The 23058-nt window shown below is 39.2% G+C and overlaps 1 protein-coding gene and 1 long non-coding RNA gene across 2 annotated transcripts in view; one reads left to right on the top strand and one right to left on the bottom strand.

Moving 5' to 3' along the window:
- Positions 1-13723, bottom strand: part of LOC121381092 — a 51709-nt gene extending 37986 nt beyond the window's left edge. The window contains exons 1-2 of the long non-coding RNA XR_005959046.1: positions 13606-13723; positions 12409-12485 (exon numbers count right to left, since the gene is read on the bottom strand). This is a non-coding gene — a long non-coding RNA (uncharacterized LOC121381092). The remainder of the gene's footprint in view (positions 1-12408; positions 12486-13605) is intronic.
- LOC121381084 (alpha-(1,3)-fucosyltransferase C-like) lies at positions 13291-21014 on the top strand. The gene is made up of 2 exons (XM_041510187.1): positions 13291-13415; positions 19746-21014. Exons 1-2 carry the CDS (start codon positions 13405-13407, stop codon positions 20944-20946), a joined length of 1212 nt encoding a protein of 403 aa, XP_041366121.1. The 5' UTR covers positions 13291-13404; the 3' UTR covers positions 20947-21014.
- The last annotated feature ends 2044 nt before the right edge of the window (positions 21015-23058 follow it).

Raw genomic sequence — 23058 nt, 5'->3', positions numbered from 1 at the left:
CATAAGCCCTCAACACTGCAGCCTTAACTAGGTCGTACTGACTTGCTCGCTCATCACTCATTAAATTATAAGCTATACTAGCCTTCCCCTTAAACTTAGACACGGCTAACAATGTCCACTTAGACTGCGGCCAATTTAGCTGCTTAGCGGCCCGTTCAAAAAGTTGGAAGAACATGTCTACCTCCTGATCGTCAAATACAGGCACTGATCTATAAGCCTCCGACATGTTAAAACCATTTCCTGCCTCACGTCTAACTTCTTCAGTATTCAACTTTAACTCATGTTCCACTTTTAATTTTTCTAACTGGAATTCTCTATCCCTCTCTTCTCTTTCTCTCTCTCTCTCTCTCTCTCTATCCCTCTCTTCTCTTTCTCTATCGCTATGTCTATCTTCTCTATTTCTCTCTTCTCTTTCTCTCTCTCTCTCTCTATCCCTCTCTCTATCTTCTCTATCCCTATCTTTTTTTTCTCTACCTCTATCTTCTCTTTCTCTCTCTCTCTCTATCTCTCTCTCTATCTTCTCTATCTCTCTCTCTATCTTCTCTATCTCTCTCTCTATCTAATGCACGTTCTTCTCTTTCGTACTCAAGCTTTTTAAAAGCTAATTGTTGTTCCACACTTAACTCATTTATTTCTATCTCTGGAACAATCTCACTGTCTTCCATAACAGGACTATCACCAAAACCTTCCTGGATAATAATTGTCCTTATATCTCCTAAGGTTTTAGCTGATGTTAAATCAATTTCTCGCTCACCCTCGATTTCAACTAACTCGGCCTTACGTGCTCGCTTAATCTCCACTACACTGAGCGTAGGCCTATCCAGCAAATTCTTATCCATGTTTAGATATGACGCACTTATTATTAATTAATTTTCTAGTGAACAACGTGCTACTTCTGGTTAATTTGTAAAATTAATTTATAAAGCCCCCATTTACAAACAATACTTTTTTAAATATGCATGTCCCGTTTCAGATCCGGGACGAGCACCCCAATTTTCTACTCCTGTCACGGGGATTCTATAATACCCGTAACTGAATAAAACACGATTATCAAAATATCTCTCCTAACTGTATATCTATTAGATCTCTCTATAACAGGGTGTTAAACCCTAGTATGGCTCGTCTCTAGGTATGATCAGAGATACGATCTTATATAAAGTATATATTATTATAGCACGTAGTTCTCTAGAATACACAACAAAAACACAATACACTTTGGAATCTGTATTAATCTACGCTGACAATTGTACAGCCGTAGTAGTTATTAATAACAACAATAATAACAACCCAGAACTGATCACTTAATTAGTTAATCTCTAGGTGTCTAGTTACACAATATGCGAATCACTTCACCGTTACACCACACCCACACGTGTAATAATTGAGAAACGCTTCCAGGAGAAGTTAATTAATAAAGGAATTACAACACCATTCCTAACTGGTTAATTTTTAATTAACCCTAACTACTCATTCAGTAACCTTGTGACACAGAATTAATATTGGTACCTATCACAATAAAGACAATAACCTACAGTGTACCTAGCTCCGCTAGGATGACTGGCTAAGCTTTATGTTACCAAATACTCATATAATGTTACAAAAAAAAAGTCTACGATTTACTTCGTCAGATGACCGAAGACACTGTCTAAAGAATATTGGTATAATACAGTATCAAAATATTTAAAGTCACATCAATCACATCAAGGTTATACACAGAGCAGAAATAATATATTTACCAAAGTCCAAACGGACTAACGTTCCCTCGGAGCCTTCCTATTCGTTCTCCTCGATATCTCTAAAACACTAGCTATTTATTAAAAATCAGGATTTTGCCTGGGGGTACAAGGCAGTACCTCACGTATCATCTCATATTCCAACTCTACTAGAGTCGGTATATTTCTCTCTGATCGTCAGTCTGGCTGTCGCCAACCGCGAGCAATCTCCTGGCCATAAACAGCACTACCGGAGATATTACGTAACTACTAGCCACATGGCCTCCGCACCTAGCTGGGTGTGTATTAGGCGTACCGATCGAAGACCGTCGCGCAGAAGTATTACGTAACAAGTTGCCCATCTGGGCTTAAGTGCAATTAAACTGCACACGGCCCTCTAACACAAGTAAAATCGTCACAGGCGAAAACAAATTTAAGAGCATGTACCGTCACAAGTATGATATAGGTGTTTTTCTCGAAATGCCTAATACGTTCTATACCTCCAGTGGGGGAAATAGATATAACCAGCAGAGTAACAATAACTGTTGGGCATTGGCCAGATTAATTGTGCGAAAGGAAGTTAGCAGTTTTGATAGGAATTTCAATGTCGATACATTTGAAAATACCATTAATGATGAGTATCAATACACTTATAATTCTTTCGTTGCTAATATTAACATTCGAAGTAGTGGACAGTGCAGGGAAAAGAGGTGTTTCTGCAATGGACGACGATATATATGACACTCTTGTTCAGATTTCGAGGGGAGACTTTAATATCCCCGTTAAAGAAAGAACAAACAAACAGGCGAATGCTTTAAGACAATACTACCGCTATAAAGACTATTACAGTTATTACGTGGAAGAAAATCGTTTTATATTATTGTTTAAATGTAAACCAGTTGCAAAGCAGTCGGAAATCTCATCAATCATAAATTCTGAATTTACTCAAAGCAAAGGAAGTGGGATCAGAAGTTTACATCATAAACTTAGAAATGTATGTTAAAAGTTCGCTTTTCGAACGCAGCACCCCTTCGTTCAGTGACATGTAAACGTGTGTATGGTCATCTACAAATCGATTTACTAGACATGACTAAAAACAGTGTGCGGCACAAGGGCAAAATATATAAGTATATACTAACAGTAATGGACATTTTTACGAGATATACATGGCTTCGACCATTATCTGACAAAAGAAGTGCTTGTGTGAAACATGAACTGCAAAATATATGTCAGTGGTTCGGACTGCCAGTAATTGTGCAACATGACAAAGGTGGTAAATTCCGAGAGGCAGTAAAACGATTTCTAAGGAACATAGGAATAAAAGATATAGCAAGCAGACCATACCATCCGCAGGCACAAGGAAAGGTAGAAAGATGCCATAGAACACGTCGCAATAAAATTGCGTTCGATCTGATGTCGATGGGGAGAGGTTTAGGGGTTAACTGGGCAAAACAGTTGTCACAGTATGAAATGATATTAAACGAAACGCCACGTAAATGTCTCAAATGGAAAACACCATTTCAATTTTTTTCCGGACGGAAACGAATACAAGATCCAAGCAAAAGTAATGTATGTACTGTAAATAAATGGTTACATCATTTAAAAGAATACAGAGCTAAGGCCTATAGGGCCACCCTCGAATGCAATGAACAAAATTTTAAATCTCGTATGCGAGGAATGCGTACCTTTATTTATGAAGTGGGTGACGCTGTTCTCATAAAATATAAACATCCTAGGTATAAAATACAACGAAAACAAAGAATTTTGAAAGCTCATGTTGTTAAACGAAATCTAGACACACATATGTACGAAGTGAAATTTAAAACATCATCCGGTTCACTTAATACAAATATAGTTTCAGTAAAAAAAATATGACAGCGGCTACGGTGCAACTTCAGCGGATCCGAGAAATTGGTAAAAGACTTAAGACCGGTGTGTGGATTTTATTATTATTATTATTTTTTTATATATATAATTTGATTATTTAAAGAATATTTATGAATGGGACATCTTATTGCTGAACATGAACGACAGTCTTATTAATATTGCATTTTGTTAACAGTTGTCATACAAAGACCAATCATTGCTTCTTCATTGCAATTAATATGTTGATTGTAATTTTGTTAAGAAGAATTAAGTTTGCGAAAGAAAGATGAATATGTTTTATATACATATATATATATATATATATATATCATTTAGCACGGTCCTTTGATGTACCATTTATTGATCACTGGTTGGAACACGACATAACTAAATGAGAGAAAGAGAAAAAATTTTTATTTAACGACGCACTCAACACATTTTATTTATGGTTATATGACGTCAGGCATGTGTTTAATGATCATTATGATAGAAAGGAAACCCGCTACCGCCACATAGGCTACTCTTCACGATTAGCAGCAAAGGATATTTTATACCCACCATCCTACAGACATGATAGCATAAACCACGGCCTTTTTACGCCAGTTGTGGAGCACTGGCTGGAACGAGAAATGGTTCAAAGGTTCCACCAGGTGGGATCGATCCGACGTCTCACCGTACCGTGAGATCTGCGTCCCGCTCCTAACTAAATTAGTCCAACGAGGAGGATGGACCGTACATTACTCGAACCGCATTCGGACGCTCTTGCGTTGAACTCGTCCTACTATTATGACATCACAGTTCGTAGGAAATTGTATACATTCAGTATTTGATTGACCGAGAGAGAGAGAGAGAGAGAGAGAGAGAGAGAGAGAGAAGAGAGAGAGAGAGAGAGAGAGAGAGAGAGAGAGAGAGAGAGAGAGAGAGAGAGAGAGAGAGAGAGGGGACATAAGCACATGTGATATTCTTTCCGATTAGCACCATACCACGGGCAGGATAACACATACTACGGCCTTTATTACATCAGTTGTGGTGATTGGCTGTAACGAGAAATAGCTCAATGGGTCCACTAGGTGAGATCGATCTGACGACTCACCGCACCATGAGTGGACACTTCCTCAACAAATGGATTATGCACACATTTTTTACTTTCTAGGCATTCTCCTGTAAAATCTCTGTATTGCTGCTTTACAAAGGAACTTACAAAAAGTCAACTCTATTAGCAGGTGGTCGTTATATACAATTAAAATAGATGAATAAAGTAGTGTGTGAAACGCCCGCTATAGAGGAGTGGTTGTTAAATAAAGATGTCCATGTAACATTTGTGGGTGTTACATTGCGACATTTGTGGTCGTTGCGACATCTGTGGTCGTTACATTTGTGGGCACTACACGCAATTAGGATGCGGCAAAGGTAATCAATGATTTCTAAAATAATCGCTCGCGTCGCTCGCGGCCGGTTAGAATACAGCTTGATACAGCTTAAAGCCGTATTCAAACCGGCCGCGAGCTATTATTTTTAGAAATTATTGATTTCCATTGCCGCATCCTAACCGCACGCGTGCGACGCGACAAATAAATATGCAATAATAAACTCTTGATTGTACACTAGTATAAATAGATTTGATGGTTATACTATCACGGGGTTTTTTCATCTTGAATCCGGCATATTTCATAATTCACCTGAATCACTTCGTATACCCTCGGCATAATTCCGAATGTTTTCAAATTCTTTTCAAATCACTGGCATGATTTTGCAAGTAAGGTTTTGATTGGTCGAATGAGAGGTCAGAACATGAGCTCCAACGGGGTGCTGTTAAATCCACAGGTAATAGTAATTAAGTAGTGGAGCTAATTTTTATTAGATTGTACTTTTTGTAGTTTCCTTTATTTCTAACTCTGGTGGGTAAATCAGCAAAAGGTAATCTGTGATCTTTTTTATTACACTGCCTCTTTCCTTTCTCTCCTCTGACTTCCATCTCATTTCTTCCCGATCTGGCAACTCCTCCTATCTTTCAACTTCTTTTGCTGCCCACATCCACATCCCAGTCCTTTTCTCTCCAACCGCCACATGTGCTTGTCTCTTGTGGCTATCCGTGCCACACACCTGCCGTTTCCCATCACCTTTTTAGCTGTGATCATATTATTATTGAATGATACAATATCATCAATATATCGAAAGGTGAAATAAACCTTTTCGCGAAACTCTTTTGTTTGAATTTAGCCAGATTAGTTAGAAAATCTTATTCTTATGCATAGCGAAACAAGTAATGGAGCACACTTTATGCCCTACTTCCAGTCTACACATCCTATCCCCACATCTCACATATATGTTGTCAATGGCAACTCCAGAATTTCACATTTGTCTCAGTATGTCTCAGTATACTTTTGTCGTGATTTACTTTCAGTCTTAACACATTGTCAAGACTCATTGAAGATAGTTATATAGTTGCATCTCTGATCACCTGTTTAGTAACAAAATTTAATGCACATTTGGTTGAGGAATAGAGTTTTTCCTTAAGTTTGTCTCGGGAGATCGCTGTGCAGAATATTGAAACATATAATGATTTAACACCGGTGAACTTTGAACTGGATAGAAAGAAATGTTTTATTTAACGACGCACTCCAGCGAGTGCACCACGACTGGTAGACCAAAGGCCGTGGTATGTGCTATCCCGTCTATGAGATGGTGCATATAAAAGATCCCTTCCTGCTAATCGAAAAGAGTAGCCTATGAAGTGGCGACAGCGAGTTTTCTCCCTCAATATCTGTGTGTTCCTTAACCATATGTCTGACGCCATATAACCTTAAATAAAATGTGTTGAGTGCGTCGTTAAATAAATAAAACATTTCCGTTTATTTTGGAGCCCTTTTGACTTCAACGTCATCGACCCCACAAACAAAATGTGTAACCACCAATTACCATAAGTTTATTTAGTCTTCACATCAGCAGTTCGAGTGTGTTTCCATTTCCGGCATTGATTTGTCTGACCTTCATATACTGTTATCCCTTTCATACATATATAACACTCAAAACAAGACAACAACAAAAACATCTCACGCACATTGTTGTAAAGTCAGGCACACATACACATACCCAACACAGGGGCGACCCCCTCCCCCCTCCCCGCTGAAGCAAATGGTCCGCTTTCAAAAAAAACAAAAACAAAAAACATACAAGTTTATGCATATGGAGTTTTTGGTGGTGCAAAACAAAATAGAAAAAGAGTCCACTTGGTTCATATTTGACCCCCCCCCCCCCCCCCAGGTCCAGATAAGGCTACGCCCCTGCAACATGTCAGTGATACGTGCATTCAAACGAACTGTTATATGAAGACAGACACACACACACACATACCCAACACGTCAGTGATACGTGCATTCAAACGAACACTAAATTAGTTATGATGACCAAACGGTTGAGTCAGCAAACGTTTCGCTAACGTTCGAGAACTATCTGATTGGTACCCGCTCGGTCTGGCTGAACGCAACCCAGACTCGTTTACCTGACGAATGAAGCTACTACACCTGTGATCGAAGAACTCGCGCTGACATGGCGAGGTAAGTGCGAGTTTATTACATGGAAGGGACGTGTGATTTTATTATAGGGAAGTGTGATTTTGTTATAGGGAAGTGTCATTTTATTATAGGGAAGTGTGATTTTGTTATAGGGAAGTGTGATTTTATTATACACACACACACACACACACACACACAATAGGAGCGTAACGTGATCTGGACCGGGGGGGGGGGGGGGGGGCGGGGGTCGAATATAAACCAAGTGGACCTTTTTCTATTTTGTTTTCGCACTATCAGAAACTCCATATGTATAAACCTGTATGTTTTAATTCTGAAAGCGGACCATTTGCTTCAGCGTCCGAACCCCCCCCCCCCCCCAACCCCCTAGCCTACGCCCCTGCACAATTGAAGTCCAAACTTTGAAATGGACGACGCTTGCTGCAGACTACGCTAGTGTACAGAAGGAATAAAGAGGCAGTTTGTATTATGAAATTTCGGTTGCCCGCCGGAGGACTGAATTTCAAATTTCATTCGTCCGAGCAAATTTTTACTGGGGCGAGCGGATGAGTACTTTTGGCCAGCCTTGCTATTATAGGCATACAGTTTAGAAAATGTTACGAAAAGTGGTCTTGGTGCCCTCATAGGCGTACTAGTACGGGCTCTCATTTTTGTAGAGGGACAGGCTGTTTTTTGTCCAAATTAAAACGAAAATACCAGAATCTAGGTAACACTATTTCTTCTTATTAGCATTAGCCCTACTGCCAAACAGCTGCATAGGGGTGCAAACTAATCGCATAAGCGTACGAGATGGGTGTGTGTATATATATGTGTGTGTGTGTGTGTGTGTGTGTGTGTGTGTGTGTGTGTGTGTGTGCAGGAACAAAACCTCAAATTCTGGCAAAAATGATCAAATTATTTGGGTAAAATGTATTAAGCTGATATCTTTTTACCATGTACTTTCATCATTCTACCCTAGATATTAGTTGTAATCCATGTATAAATGCGTAGTAATCAGTTTGCAACCCTGTATAGGTGTTTAGCACTAATTCTAATATGAATAAATGTAGTGCAGTAATTTCGACATAAACTTTTGAACGAAGGTCTAAAAGTTTAAAGTCCGATCTATATGTCCACGTGGGTGGCCTCGTTAAGACCGGTAGGGTGCACAGCTTGCAGGGATGAGATGGGTTGCATCCCGTCAAGAAAACCCCTAGATTGACAGTCAATAGACGTTGAAGGTGTATTACTGTGCTGAAATACAGATCTTGAGAAGCCGGATCCGTCTGAACGAGAGAGAGAATCAGACTAGGGTATAGTCCAGTCGTCATGGGTTGGTATAATGGTGCGGACGGGTCCGACTCCGGAGGGTACGAGATGGTATCACAATAAAACAAAGTAAAATCTAGAAAAGAGTAGTTGGGGCCGACCCCGCTTCCTATTTCTTCGTAGAGTGGGGCGGTCAATCGTCCATTGCTGCTAGGACAGGCTCGGACATGTAGACTAAACGCGAACAACCGTGGCGTTCTGTAGAATGGCCGTCATACGAGTCACGAAAAAAACAAGTCAACATAGTTAGACGGAGAAATGACGTGGAGGCAAGGAATCTCGCTAAAAAAGAATCCAACCTGGTGGTGCAGACTGTCGAAACGAGAAGCGTTCCAGCGTTCAATCAGTTCCAATGGCCGCATACATCCCAGTAGAAAACTTCACTTCGCTGACAAAAACAACGAAGTGAAGGATCCCAAAGTCGAGCCGCGAAAGCACGTACAGTGTGCACAAGCGAAACAAACACGTCTTAACGCGTCAAGCTCCAGACTGGGAATGCAAATGGGGTCATTATTTTATTAAAAGCAATACACACGATTAGAGTTGCAGCCCTTTGCTTGCTCGTCCTATCGAGGCAATCTTTGGTTTAGCATCAGTGTCAACACATAAAGTTTTAAGCAACACATGAAGAGATTCGGGTATAGAGGCAAGATTTTGTTCCAGTGATGAAATTTCCTCAGGCTATGGATACAAGTCTTTTCTGACGTCTACTGATTTCATATAGAGATTATTATACGAGCTTGTGTGTCGTACTGATTTTACGAAACGAGTGTCAGGATTTTGTATTGCCCGAGCGAGAGCTCCAGAAAATAGCATACACATCTGAAAGTTTAATTTGTATAGTGTTTCATTTGTTTATAAAAAGTAGTGCCCCACTCCCTAGGATTTTGATCAGGGTACGGCCCTGCAAATTCACACACGCACGCACACGCACACGCACACATACAAATACATTCACACACATACACCCCCCACAAATTCACACACACACACACACGCACACACACATACACACACCCACACACACCCACACACACGCGCGCGCGCACACACATCATACACACACACATTAATACACTATCACACACACACACACACACACACACACAAACACACACACACACGCCACGCCACGCCACGCCACGCCACGCCACGCCATACCACACCACACACACACACACACACACACACACACATACACACAAACACACTATATTTCACAGACATACAAATATGTTTCTCTTAAGTCGGCTGTACGTCAATTTTTCACAATACACTCAACTGACTGTCCCTGAATTAACGAGCTACTCTCGATTCACTAATATCAAAACCTACATTAGCTCGGCCATTTACCTTTCGACCGACCGTTCAAAATTGCGCCAAATTCCCTCAATTAAAATTGCGCACCCTTTTCTCTTTGGCATTTAACTGCTCCATTCAAATTCCATAGCACCACCACCACCCCCACCCGCCTGCTACCGATTTGTTCGGGCTGTTGCTCCTGCCAGTACAGGCGGTCCCTCCTCCCCGCCCCCTCCCCCCCCCCCCCCCACACACACACCTTTCCTGTCATCAGATTGATATTTACTTCATGTCATCAGATTGTTATTTACTTCATCTTTAAAACTTAAATCTGCCGATTGAGACACGACCCCCAACAAACACACAAACACCTTAGCAAGATGACATTATAAAGGACAGCTATATATCAAACTAAAAATATGTTTACTTTTACTGTGCGAAAACCATAAAGTGTAATCTACGTTTTTTATATTGTTAAGTTAAAGAACATTGCACCAGCCCAGTCACGTATTCATATCAATACATGTAAAGTGTAATATTATAAGTTTTCTATATTATTAAGTTAAAGAACAATGCATCAGCCCAGTCACGTATTCAAATCAATATCTATTCTCGAGAAACTGGGAAAGTCCAACACGGACAGATAGACGTGTCTAAGATTAACTGTGGACTATTTTTAAAATCCGGAATACTATGACTGTAACTTGTAGATGTTTCAATTTCACGTGTGAATATATTTTAAAATATTATTATTTTGTAATTAACGTTTATAATTTAGATCGAAGCGGTTGTAGTGAGAAATGACGCGATATTTTATACGTTAGGGTTGTTAACTAGGAACTTTCACCTGCATTTTAGTTACTAACAAAACCCCACAAAAAAACAACAACAAAAAACCCCAAAACAAATGAATGACGTTTTATACGTTAGGTTTGTTAAATAGAAACTTTCACCTGCATTTTATTTGCTAACAAAACTGCAAATAATAATAATAATAATAATAATAAAATAAAAAATAATAATAAATAAAAAATAGACACCCACCCACCGCCACACCGACCCCTCTCCCAGCTAAAGTCTCCTTTGATAAATGTGTACCGAAAGTTCCACGTGTTTGCGTCTATGTGCGTTTTGTGTGTGCGCGCACGTGTGTGTATTTTTTATGTATGTATGTGTGTTGTGCATTTTAATGCATGTGTCTATGTGTTTGTGTATATTTGTGTATGTATGTGTGTATTTGTGTGGATGTGACTCAACATATTTTATTACATACCTATTCACATATTATGTGCAATCTGGACCGGTACTTTTAAATGGGGAATCCCCTTTTTCTTTTTACTGCAGTTAGTGCCTTTTATTTACTTACGTCATATTAGATTTACAAATGACGTCATATCGTATTTGAAACATTACACAAGGCTGCCGCAGAGTATGATTCTTAACCAATCTAATTAAAATTAGCTCCACTATTACAAGTGGATCTAACAGCAGCCTGTTGGAGCTCATGTCCAGTTGACCTTTCATTCGACCAATCAAAACCTTACTTGCAAAATCATGCCAGTGATTTGAAAAGAATTTTGAAAACATTCGGGATTATGCCGAGGATATACGAAATAATTCGGGTGAATTACGAAGTATGCCGGAAACTAATTGCAATATAAAATTTTATATAAAATTCGTTTCAAGACAAAAAAAAACAAAAAAAAACGTGATGGTATAGCCATAAAATCTGTTTATACTAGTATACAATCCAAAGTTTATTACTGCACCTCCCCCCCCCCCCCCCCCCCCCCCCCCCCCCCCCCCCCCCCCCCCCCCCCCCCCCCCCCCCGGTTTTTCAATGTTGAGTTGACCAACAAGTTCGCCTATTGCATAAATAGTTCGCCCGATATTTTTAGAATTTGTATGCTCCCGAATAACGCTATAAAAGGCGAAGTGTAATTAGTCGATATTTAAATTGTCATTTATAGACGGAATGCCACCTGGACACGGGAGTCCACGCAATGCTGTTAGATCTACAGTAGAGCTAATTTTAATCAGATTGGATTCTTAACGTTAAATGAATCCATGAAAAGAGTTTTGATCATAGATTTAACAAAGTGTTGTTATGACGCTAAATTAAAAACCGTTTTTGTAAAACATAACAGAAGGTATGTAATAAATACAGAACGTCACATACGTTGTTTTCGCTTCCTGTTTATTGCACTCGTTTATTTTGCGAAAGAACATACCACTCGACCGCTACGCGGTCTCCTGGTATATATTCTTGCGCAAAATAAACTTGTGCAATAAATAGGAAGTTCTGTATATTTATTTACGGTTATATGGCGTCAGACAGATGGTTAAGAACCACAAAGATATTGAGAGAGAAAACCCGCTGTCGCCACTTCATGGGCTACTCTTTTCGATTAGCAGCAAGGGATCTTTTATATGCACCATCCCCCAGACAGGGTAGTACATACCACGGCCTTTGATATACCAGTCGTGGTGCAATGGTTGGAACGAGAAATAGCTCAATGTGCCCACCAACGGGGATCGATCCCAGACCGACCGCGCATCGAGCGAGTGCTTTACCACAGGGCTACGTCCCGCCCACCTACATTCTTGATGCACAATTTGCCCTTCTACAGTTTGAATGTCATCACGACGGGACAGGCTGGCATTGTTGATACACTGACTACCCTTACCTCACAATTTCACTGGTATATGTCCATCGTTGTATGGCTTCTTACATAGTACAGATAGATCCATATCAGTTGAAAACCTAAACATATAAATAAATAAATAACGCGATAAATCACTTATATTACTAAAGTTTTGAGCAAGCTAATACTTTATTACACAATATACAACAAACAAAAAAAACCAAAAAAAATAATAATAATAATCAATAGAAGAATAAATACATGATATTGTAAAAATAAATACTAGTATTTAAACAAATAATAATACATCGTACCAAAATATAATTGTGTGACACAACTATAAGTGTATAAATGCGATATTTAATCAAATGAAGATCGATGCAATATAAATTAACAATAAATATATAACTGTGTCTGAAAGAGGACATGCCCGAAAACGTTTCCATAGTTTTGAAGAAAAAAAAAAACATACTAGAGCAGCACCCAGTTAGTATTACTTTATTTTCCCCAAAAATATGCATTTTCTTTTTAAAAGGTTTTACCAACTTACTTGTGTAAATAATCAAGTGTGTTCTAACAGATAAAACATTTCCCTCTATACCATTAATTTTGGTTTCCCCGTAGAACTGACGTAATTACGCACTTCCATGCACTGTTGATGACGTCACTTCACTACGGTAGTACAACAGATAGATATTGTTTCGAGTCAAATGTACGACGTTTGCCATTTTAATTAATTACATTTTAAGAGTGTTTCACTAATTAGGATTTTCTATACTTTTAGTACGGTATTCGGGGACGTGAACTATATGTGTTACAGCTTTAATCGCCTTTATTGCAATTAGTTTAACCCCAAAGTGTAGAAAGACTGGACTACCAGTCTATTGTTATTATAAGGAGATGCAAAATGACGTCTTTGTAATACTGACGTCATTTTAATTCAAGAAGCTACCGGAGTATAATTGTCTCATATATGCGCGGCAGTTGTGTAAATAACATCCGATTAAATTGCAATTTATCGGTTCTCTTTTCAGGCAAATGGACTATAGGTAAGTGTAACTGAATTATATTACCTCATGAGAATCGCGCGCCATCTACGATAAACACAAATCGAGCTTTTCGGATATTATATAAAACCCATGAGAGAAATGTGTTGGAAACTTTTCAATTCCATCCAGAATTTTTGTTGAAATTTCTCCGAGAAACTCTAATTTTGTTCTAAATTTTAATTTTACTTACCTGTGACTAGGGACCCCGGACACTTTCTAAATATGACAAGAATGATAACGATGTTTTGCTGTACTGATGGAATACATTTTAAAGAACTATTTTTAACAACAACATTTTTTTTCTTTTTAATTGCCCCAACCCACCTAAAATGGAAATTTTCCATTAAGGGGAAATAACTCCGTTTAAAAAAATTGACAAAAGACCTAAAAAATTGGCACAGTGAAATGGTTTTAAATTTAAGCCTTATTTTGGGTTTTAATACCTTTATTAGCATTTACCCTATAAATATTTCCACTAAATTGTCATTAAAATAGTCCCAAATGTTGTTTTTTCCATAAAAAAGAAAGAAAAGAAGACCATTCACTTGCCTCAAGTATATGATAGGCCTACATGAATTCTGCTTCAGTCACCCCAATATCAAATCCTAGCTATGCCAATTGGAGGAAAGGAGTGTGTGTGTGTGTTGTGTACGTGTGCGTGTGTGTGTGTTGTGTGCGTGTGCGTGTGTGTGTGCTGGGAGGTGTGTGTGTGTGTGCGTGCGCGTGCGCGCGTGTACGCTGGGAGGTGTGTGCGTGTGTGTGCGCGCGTGTGCTCTGGGAGGTGTGTTTGTGTAGGATATAATGGACCTGATCGTCTGCTATCCAACCCATCAGGTTGGAGTGGGTAACCTTTAGTTAAAACGTCCTTAAGGACAAACGGGTCGTAGAATAGACTTCCCTCCCACAAGATAGGTAGAGGGATAGGTGGACGGACGGACGGACGGATGAACCGACGAATGAACAGATACTGGTAGATAGTTTTTTGTTGTGTTTTTTTTTTGGGCGGGGGGGGGGGGGGGGGGGGAGGGGTGTTTAACGACACCACTAGAACATTGATTAATTAATCATCAGCTATTGGATGTCAAACATTTGGTAATTCTGACACTTAGTCATCAGTTGTGGTGCACTGGTTGGAACGAGAGAAAAAACCCAATCAGTTGAATGGATCCACCGAGGTGGTTCGATCCTGCGACGCTAGCACCTGAAGTAAGCATTAAACCAACTGAGCTAAATCTCTACCCATAGGCAGACAGAAACAGAGGTAGATGCTAAGCAGGCGCGTGTGCAAGAATTTTAGCAGAGGGGGTGGGTGTCGGGAGGAGTGTGTGGTATGGGTCTAGTCTGTGGCGTGGGTAGGTGTGTGTGTGTGGGGGGGGGGGAGTCAACTCATGCTCTCCCAGAAAATATTGAAAAACACCGAAACTCGCCCCTGAACTTTCGCCTGGTAGATGAGATAAGTGGTATGTGCTGTCCTGCCTGCAATACAATTTATATGAAGGATAACTTGGAGCTTGTCAACAGTAGGGGCGGGACGTGGCTCAGTGGTAAAGAGCTCGCTTCATGCGTGGTCTGTCTGGGATCGATCCCTGTCGGTGGGCCCATTGGACCATTTCTCGTTCCAGCCAGTGCACCACGACTGGTATATTAAAGGCTGTGGTATGTACTATCTTGTCTGTGGGATGGTGCATATAAAAGATCCCTTGCTACTAATGGCCGGCACCTGTGCCTATGACAAGCGTGCGCTAAAACAGCTTGCTCTGAATGTGCACGTTAATCCCTATACCATAATGGAAACAAATATAGCGGGTTTCCTCTCTAAGACTATATGTCAATATTACCAAATGTTTGACATCCATTAGCCGATGTGCTCTAGTGTTGTCGTTAAAGGGACATTCCTGAGTTTGCTTCACTTTTTAAGATGTTATTGACTAACGGAGACTTTTTGACTACTGTAATTACATATCAAATATATTTTTCTCCATAAAATATCAGTGGCTGTATATTGAACGTGTTTCTGATCGTTCTAATATTTGTACTATGTTAAATTTCATTTTATTTTCAAAAATATAATTTTTTGGTACGTACGAAATTATTTGAAGACAAAATCCAGTTAGGGCTTCTTACAAATATTAAGACGACCAGAAAGACATTGAATATGCAGACACTGATATTCTAAACCAGAAACCTTAACCGTAAGGCTAGCTGGGCTGTCTGTCCGGGACAGTGGATTAGTTGTTCATTGTAAGTGGTTAGTGGTTACCAACTGAGTCGTTAAAACTCGCTATCGGTGGGAGCCGGTACCGGGCTGAGAACCCTGTACCTACCAGCCTTATGTCCGATGGCTTAACCACGACACCACAGAGGCCGGTTGACACCCGAGTCACTGGGTGACGGACGGAATGCTTATTTAAAGGGACATTCCTGAGTTTGCTGCATTGTAAAATGTTTCCGACTAATAAAATATTTCTACCATTACTTACATATTAAATATATTTTCTGGTTTAGGAAGGAAGGAAATGTTTTATTTAACGACGCACTCAACACATTTTATTTACGGTTATATGGCGTCAGACATATGGTTAAGGACCAAACGGATATTGAGAGAGGAAACCCGCTGTCGCCACTTCATGGGCTACTCTTTTCGATTAGCAGCAAGGGATCTTTTATATGCACCATCCCACAGACAGGGTAGTACATACCACGGCCTTTGATATACCAGTCGTGGTGCACTAGCTGGAACGAGAAATAGCGCCGGAAGTCTAGAGGGTGGGTTGTGGTGGGGTGGGGGCTTCGCCGAACCCTGACACTTGGCGGGGGTCTAGTTCCGCAGAGGCATACTGGATACGTCCGCGATAGTGTGTAGGATCTTGTCCTATTCCAACCGCTTCAGTGGTCCAGGATCGGCGTGGAGCGGCGACGCAGAAGGAGCCGCCGCCGGTGGTTTAGCCACCGTTCACCCAACCACCCCGCGTGCCGCCCCTGGAGCACGTTTCCTCTTCCACAATATCCCTTTCTTGTTCCCGGTCGCGGTACACCAAGGTCACTATTGCCCGTGACACGGTCTACACGACGCGATACTCTAGTAGAACTCCATATGTACTGATAAGTACCCCCCAGGTGGGGTCGGAGAAGGTGTGTATGTGTTTGGGGGGTGGGGGGGTAAAGGCAGCGAGCAAGGAGACACGTCCTGTTTCATCGCGTGAAAGTACTGGAATGCCCTCTGATTAAACAAGCATTCTGAGGGTACTGCTAAAGCAATACATGTCCCCTACCGGGCCCAACAAATTTATCTCCTAAGATCAAGGGCCATAACTGTAAAAAATGGGGAAATTGCCATGAAAGTCAAACTGTATCTGTAACGGTACATGATAAAGCTATACATAAAAAGTTTGTTCAAGATCTTGAGACATTGCGAAAAAAAGTTCAGAAGACAAATTTCCGTATCTCCTTAGTTCAAAGTTCTTAACTCTATCAAAAATAGGTAAATAGGCATGTAACCGTACGCGGAAGTGCGGAGAGAGAATCCCAAAAGTGGCTTAGAAAAGGATTTCGTTCTACCCGAGAGAGTCAAAGCGCCCACCATAGATATTCCATGTAGGATGATGTGCTGCATGATATCCTAGTAGAGGTCAACTCTCAAAAAATGTGCGTGTGTATGTGTGTGTGTGTGTGTGTCGGGTGGGGGGTACCAGAGGTCATTAAAGGTTAAGGGGTACACATTTGAAGCAAAACATATATTTTTATTTTCTTCATAAATATTATTTCCATAGTCCTACTCTTTATGTGGGATTACTTGTAAACACAAATACCACACTGAATTAGCCAGAGTATTGCTTTAAAAAGTAATAAATAAACGTTCGCTTGATGCGCGGTTGGTCTAGGATCGATCCCCGTTGGTGGACGTATTGAGTTATTTCTTGTTCCGGCCAGTGCTCCACAACTGGTGTAACAAAGGCCGTGGTATGTTTCCTCTCTCAATATATGTGTGGACCGTAACCATATGTCTGACGACACGTAACCGTAAATAAAATGTGTTGAGTGCGTCGTTAAATAAAATATTCCCTTCCTTCCTGTTCCATACGTATTTATCAATATCAGCTATTTTGGATAACTTAAATTAGAAGTACTTGCATTTTATTATTTGAAAATATACATTTTCGTACACTTGAAGTGGTTCTGGACATCCAGGTTTTTGTAACATTCCAAAATGCTTTTTTTTTTTTTTTATAATTCTAAAAAAAGCACGTTAGCCTGATAAGTAATGATTATCGAGACAAGCTCAAGTTTTTTTCGTCTGTATTTCCCTTGTTTAAACATCACACACTTTAGCTTCTCTCTGTTATAACCGTATCCAAATGTGTTTTAGGTTTTCAGATTAACAAAACTTAGTGTCCATTTTCACGGGCTGAAACTAGGGTCTGCGCCTTTAATGAATAGTGTCAGAGTTTGAATGTGAATTATTTGATTAAAGGGACATACCCTAGTTTTTAAACACTAAGGCATAGTTTTGACAATTAGAGCCATATTTTAATAACTGAAATTATACTTTATTTAGATTTTAGTGTTTGGATTATTCATTTCTGTACATTCGGAGCGTTTTTGGTTATCCTGGAGATTTTAATATCACAAACGGTATTTCTCTTTTTTTTTTTTTTTTAAACGCACGTGCGTCTGTGAAGTAACAGCCCATTTCCATGGGCTGAAACTAGGGTCTGTCCCTTTAACTAAACTTAGTGTCCATTTACATGGGCTGAAACTAGGGTCTGTCCCTTTAACTAAACTTAGTGTCCATTTACATGGGCTAAAACTAGGGTATGTCCCTTTAACTAAACTTAGTGTGCATTTACATGGGCTGAAACTAGGGTCTGTCCCTTTAACTAAACTTAGTGTGCATTTACATGGGCTGAAACTAGGGTCTGTCCCTTTAACTAAACTTAGTGTCCATTTACATGGGCTGAAACTAGGGTCTGTCCCTTTAACTAAACTTAGTGTCCATTTAAATGGGCTAAAACTAGGGTCTGTCCCTTTAACTAAACTTAGTGTGCATTTACATGGGCTGAAACTAGGGTCTGTCCCTTTAACTAAACTTAGTGTGCATTTACATGGGCTGAAACTAGGGTCTGTCCCTTTAACTAAACTTAGTGTCCATTTACATGGGCTGAAACTAGGGTCTGTCCCTTTAACTAAACTTAGTGTCCATTTACATGGGCTGAAACTAGGGTCTGTCCCTTTAACTTAAACTTAGTGTGCATTTTCATGGGCTGAAACTAGGATCTGTCCCTTTAACTAAACTTAGTGTGCATTTACATGGGCTGAAACTAGGGTCTGTCCCTTTAACTAAACTTAGTGTGCATTTTCATGGGCTGAAACTAGGGTCTGTCCCTTTAATGTTAATTTCATCCAAGTTTAATGTTAATATTATTTTTATTTTTTTTGCGTTGCGTTACTTTTTTTTGTTCGGTTTTATTTGTTGTTGTTGTTGTTTTTTGGTGGGGGAGGTTTCTTAAGGGGGGGAGGGTTGTTTGTTGTTGTTTTATGGGATCTGATCTTCATTAATTTATAGAGGAGCAGTATGAAAAGCGCACGCTTGATGCGCGGTCGGTATGGGATCGATCTCCGTCGGTGGCCCATTGGGTTTTCTCTCGTTCCAGCCAGTGCACCATGACTAATATATCAAAGGACGTGGTATGTGCTATCCTGTTTCTAGTGCATATAAAAGACCCCTTGCTACTAATGCGGGTTTCCTCTCTAAGACTATATGTCGAAATGACCAAATGTTTGACATCCAATAGCCGATTATTAATAAATCAATATGCTCTAGTGGTGTCGTTAAGCAGGTTAACTGTGTTTTTATATGTATATCTGATCCAAAGACAGAATACGGGGGGAGGGGGGCTAGGGGGGGGGGGGGGGGGGGGGGGGGGCTGGACGTAGCCCAGTGGTAAAGCGCTCGCTCGATGCGCGGTCGGTTTACAATCGATCCCCGTCGGTGGCCCAATTTAGCTATTTCTCGTTCCAGCCAGTGCTCCACAACTGGTGTAACAAAGGCCGTGGTATGTATTATCTTGTCTGGGATGGTGCATATAAAAGATCCCTTGCTGCTAATCGAAAAAAGTAGCCCATGAAGTGGCGACAGCGGGTTTCCTCTATATATATCTGTGTGGTCCTTAACCATGTCTGACGCCATATAACCGTAATTAAATGTGTTCAGTGCGTCGTTAAATAAATAAAACATTTCCAAAGACAGAACACATGAAGACGGTTACTATCTCTGAAAAAAAATGGCATTGCATGAATAACCTCTTCTCAACACTTTTATTTATTTTGCAGGTGTTATAAACAGCTTGGCTACACAAAATGTCTTATGAGTGTCCTGTGTATTGGTTTCGCCACTTCAATCTTGTGGATGTTTATCATGGGAAATAGTTTCAACTTGAACATGGAAATGCTGAAAAACACATTTCAAAGGAAGCCCATCGAACTTTCCATTAGAAAAGGAAATCAATCATCGGTTATTGCTAACCATTCAGAGGGAGAGAGCACCACGCCTAAAGAGACGTTTACTAGCAAACATAATACTTCTGCAAAAGTTGGAAAATTAATCTTATTAAAAAACAACCCACCATGGAGTCTACATTCGATTGTAGTCAGAGAATTTTCTTTATGTTCTGCTAAGTGCACACTCGTGAAGTCTGGCAATAATCTCAGCGCTTTTGATGCTATTATATTCAACGCAGTGGGTTATCCAGAAAACCTTCCACCTAGAAAGGTCCCAGGACAAGTGTGGGTTTATTTCACTCTAGAATCTCCATACCACAGCCATGACCATAAATTTAGCAGGCCGGAATGGAGAAACAAGTTCAACTGGACTATGACATATAGAGCAGATTCTGACATATGGAATCCGTATGGACGTATACTTAAAAGAGAAAAACCTATACAGTTAGATTTTCAAGGAGTAACGAAAAATAAAACAAAACTGGCAGCGTGGTTTGTCAGTAACTGCAGAACACCAGGCGAACGTCATAAATACGTCCAGAAGATGAAGAAGACGATTTCAGTTGACATTTTCGGAGGTTGTGGAGATAAAAAATGTCCTTCCAATAATGGCACCTTCTGCGGTCAGATGCTTTCTCGGGACTATAAATTCTATTTGGCATTTGAAAACAGTCTCTGTTATGACTATTTGACAGAAAAGGTATTTCAATACATCACACAACAAATTGTCCTTGTGGTAAGAGGAGGTGGAAATTACAGTAAATTGTTACCTCCCAATTCGTTCATCAACACAGCAGATTTCAAGAGTCCCAAGCTCCTTGCTGAATATCTTCTCTACCTGGACAAAAACCACACGGCGTATGTGGAGTATTTCAAGTGGAGGAATCATTACTATGTGGGTACAAATGAGTCGCCTGGTTGTCGACTTTGTAAAAACCTGTCAAATGCTACAGCCTATGCCAATGTCTATAAGGACATTTACTCATGGTGGCATAAAGATACTTGCAAACAACCACAGGATTTGGGTTCTTGAAACAACATACATTTCTTACACACCCGTTAGTGAGAACATCATTCGTTATTTTTTTTACAGCACATGTTTACACCAATCTGATTAAAATTAGCTCTGCTGGTCTACCAATAGATCTAACAGCATTGCGTGGACTCCCATGTCCAGGTGACATTTCAGCTATAAATAACAATTTAAATATCGATCAATTACACTTCGCCATTTATAGCGTTATTCGGGAGTATACAAATTCTAAAAATATCGAGCGAGACTATTTATGCAATAAGCGAACTTGTTGGTCTATTTCAACATTAAAAACAGGGGGGAAAGTGCAGTAATAAACTCTGGATTGTATACTAGTATAAACAGCTTTTATGGCTATACCATCACGGATTTTGGTGTTTTTATTCGTCTTGAAACGAATTTTTTTTAATAAAATTTTATATTGAAATTAGTTTCCGGCATACTTTGTAATTCGCCCGAATCATTTCGTATACCCTCGGCATAATACCAATGTTTTTCAAATTCCTTTCAAATCACTGGCATGATTTTGCAAGTAAGGTTTTTGGCAAAAGAAACTGGTAGATATAAGAAAATAAGTCGTTCCAATAGAGTATGCATTTATTGTACTAGCGGAGATGTCGAAGATGAATATCATTTTGTATTAATTTGTATATTGTACAGAGATTTAAGACAAAATTATATAAAGAAATACTACTGGAATAGGCCATCTATGCTAAAGTTTATACAGTTGCTGACCAGTAAAAAGAAAATTTAATGTGTAAATTGGGAAAATATTTATTTAAAGCATTTAAAATTCGAACAACCTTAATCTAAAAATACTGTAATTATTAAGATATATAATATGTTGCATTTTAATGTCAGTTTGTATATAATACGTTACCTATATAACTATAATTTACATTCTCCTTATTGATATGGATGTACATGTATATTGTAATATATCATATCATTATGACATACATACACACACACACACACACATATATATATATATATATATATATATATATATATATATATATATATATTGTCATGGCTGTCCCAACAATTTTCGTAACTGTGCTGTGACGTGGACCTTTCTCAAGTAATTTTAATATTGGACAAAACAAAATATTTATTTTTACATTTAGTAGTAATTATTTGCATATTTGCTCGTATTCTGTAATGTCTGGAACTATGCCATTTATTATAGTTATTGTTTAATGAAATTCTTAGTAGTGCCGTTTGTCGTGTCGCGCACTATAGGCAAACACGAAATTGCGCAACTACTGTTATTAGTGATCGTTTGGATGCACAACGCGAGCTACATTTAGTTGTATTTCATAATAATTTGTTTATAGTGTATGGAATTATGTTTGTAAATAGTTGCCGTAATTTATTTATGGGATAATAGTATATTACGATCGCTAAATGTGTTAATTTAATGTTTGACGTCCGTGTTTTGGTCTTGCGGTCTTCGACTTTATTTAATTTCCAAATTCCTGTGCATATAAAAACTATGACACAACGTTGACATTAATATTATTGATGTAAATATTTCCATAACTGCAAAGTGTGTGTACTTAGACACTGAAAACATTCCATGGGCTCATAAATAAGCCTGAGATAAATTTCCGTTTGATCGACTATTTTGACATGGCTGCCGGGATTGACCTTGCCCTTCAGTAAAGTTTATTTTCCTCCAAAACTTGTACGATCGATTAGCTATTTTCTTAGTTAAACGTATCCTAATATTGTTTGTACATTATGGCAAATCATTTTATTAATTAAGTGAGGTAATAACTGTAAAACTGATTACTGTAATATTAGTGCTTTTAGGAACTATATCCTTGTACGCTGAGAACCTGTTTACACATACTGGTTGCTAAGGTCTGATATATCGGTACACAATGTTTGTAAACAACAGTATAAAAACGCTGTTTTTATAATATTCCCAAATGCTTTTTCATTAAAACTATTTTATATTGAAATTAAACCAAAAAAGCAATTGTGTAGTGATAGTATCGTATTTATGCACATTAGAATTTGTTTGTATTATTAACCCGAATTCCCAATGTATTTGCAATGCACTTTAGCGTGTCTTTGTGCCCAGTGAATAATGTCGTTTTCACA

The sequence above is a fragment of the Gigantopelta aegis genome, chromosome 2, assembly GCF_016097555.1.
Source record: "Gigantopelta aegis isolate Gae_Host chromosome 2, Gae_host_genome, whole genome shotgun sequence".
Classification (NCBI taxonomy): Eukaryota; Metazoa; Mollusca; class Gastropoda; order Neomphalida; family Peltospiridae; genus Gigantopelta; species Gigantopelta aegis.
This window is presented reverse-complemented; position numbering and strand designations above follow the sequence as displayed.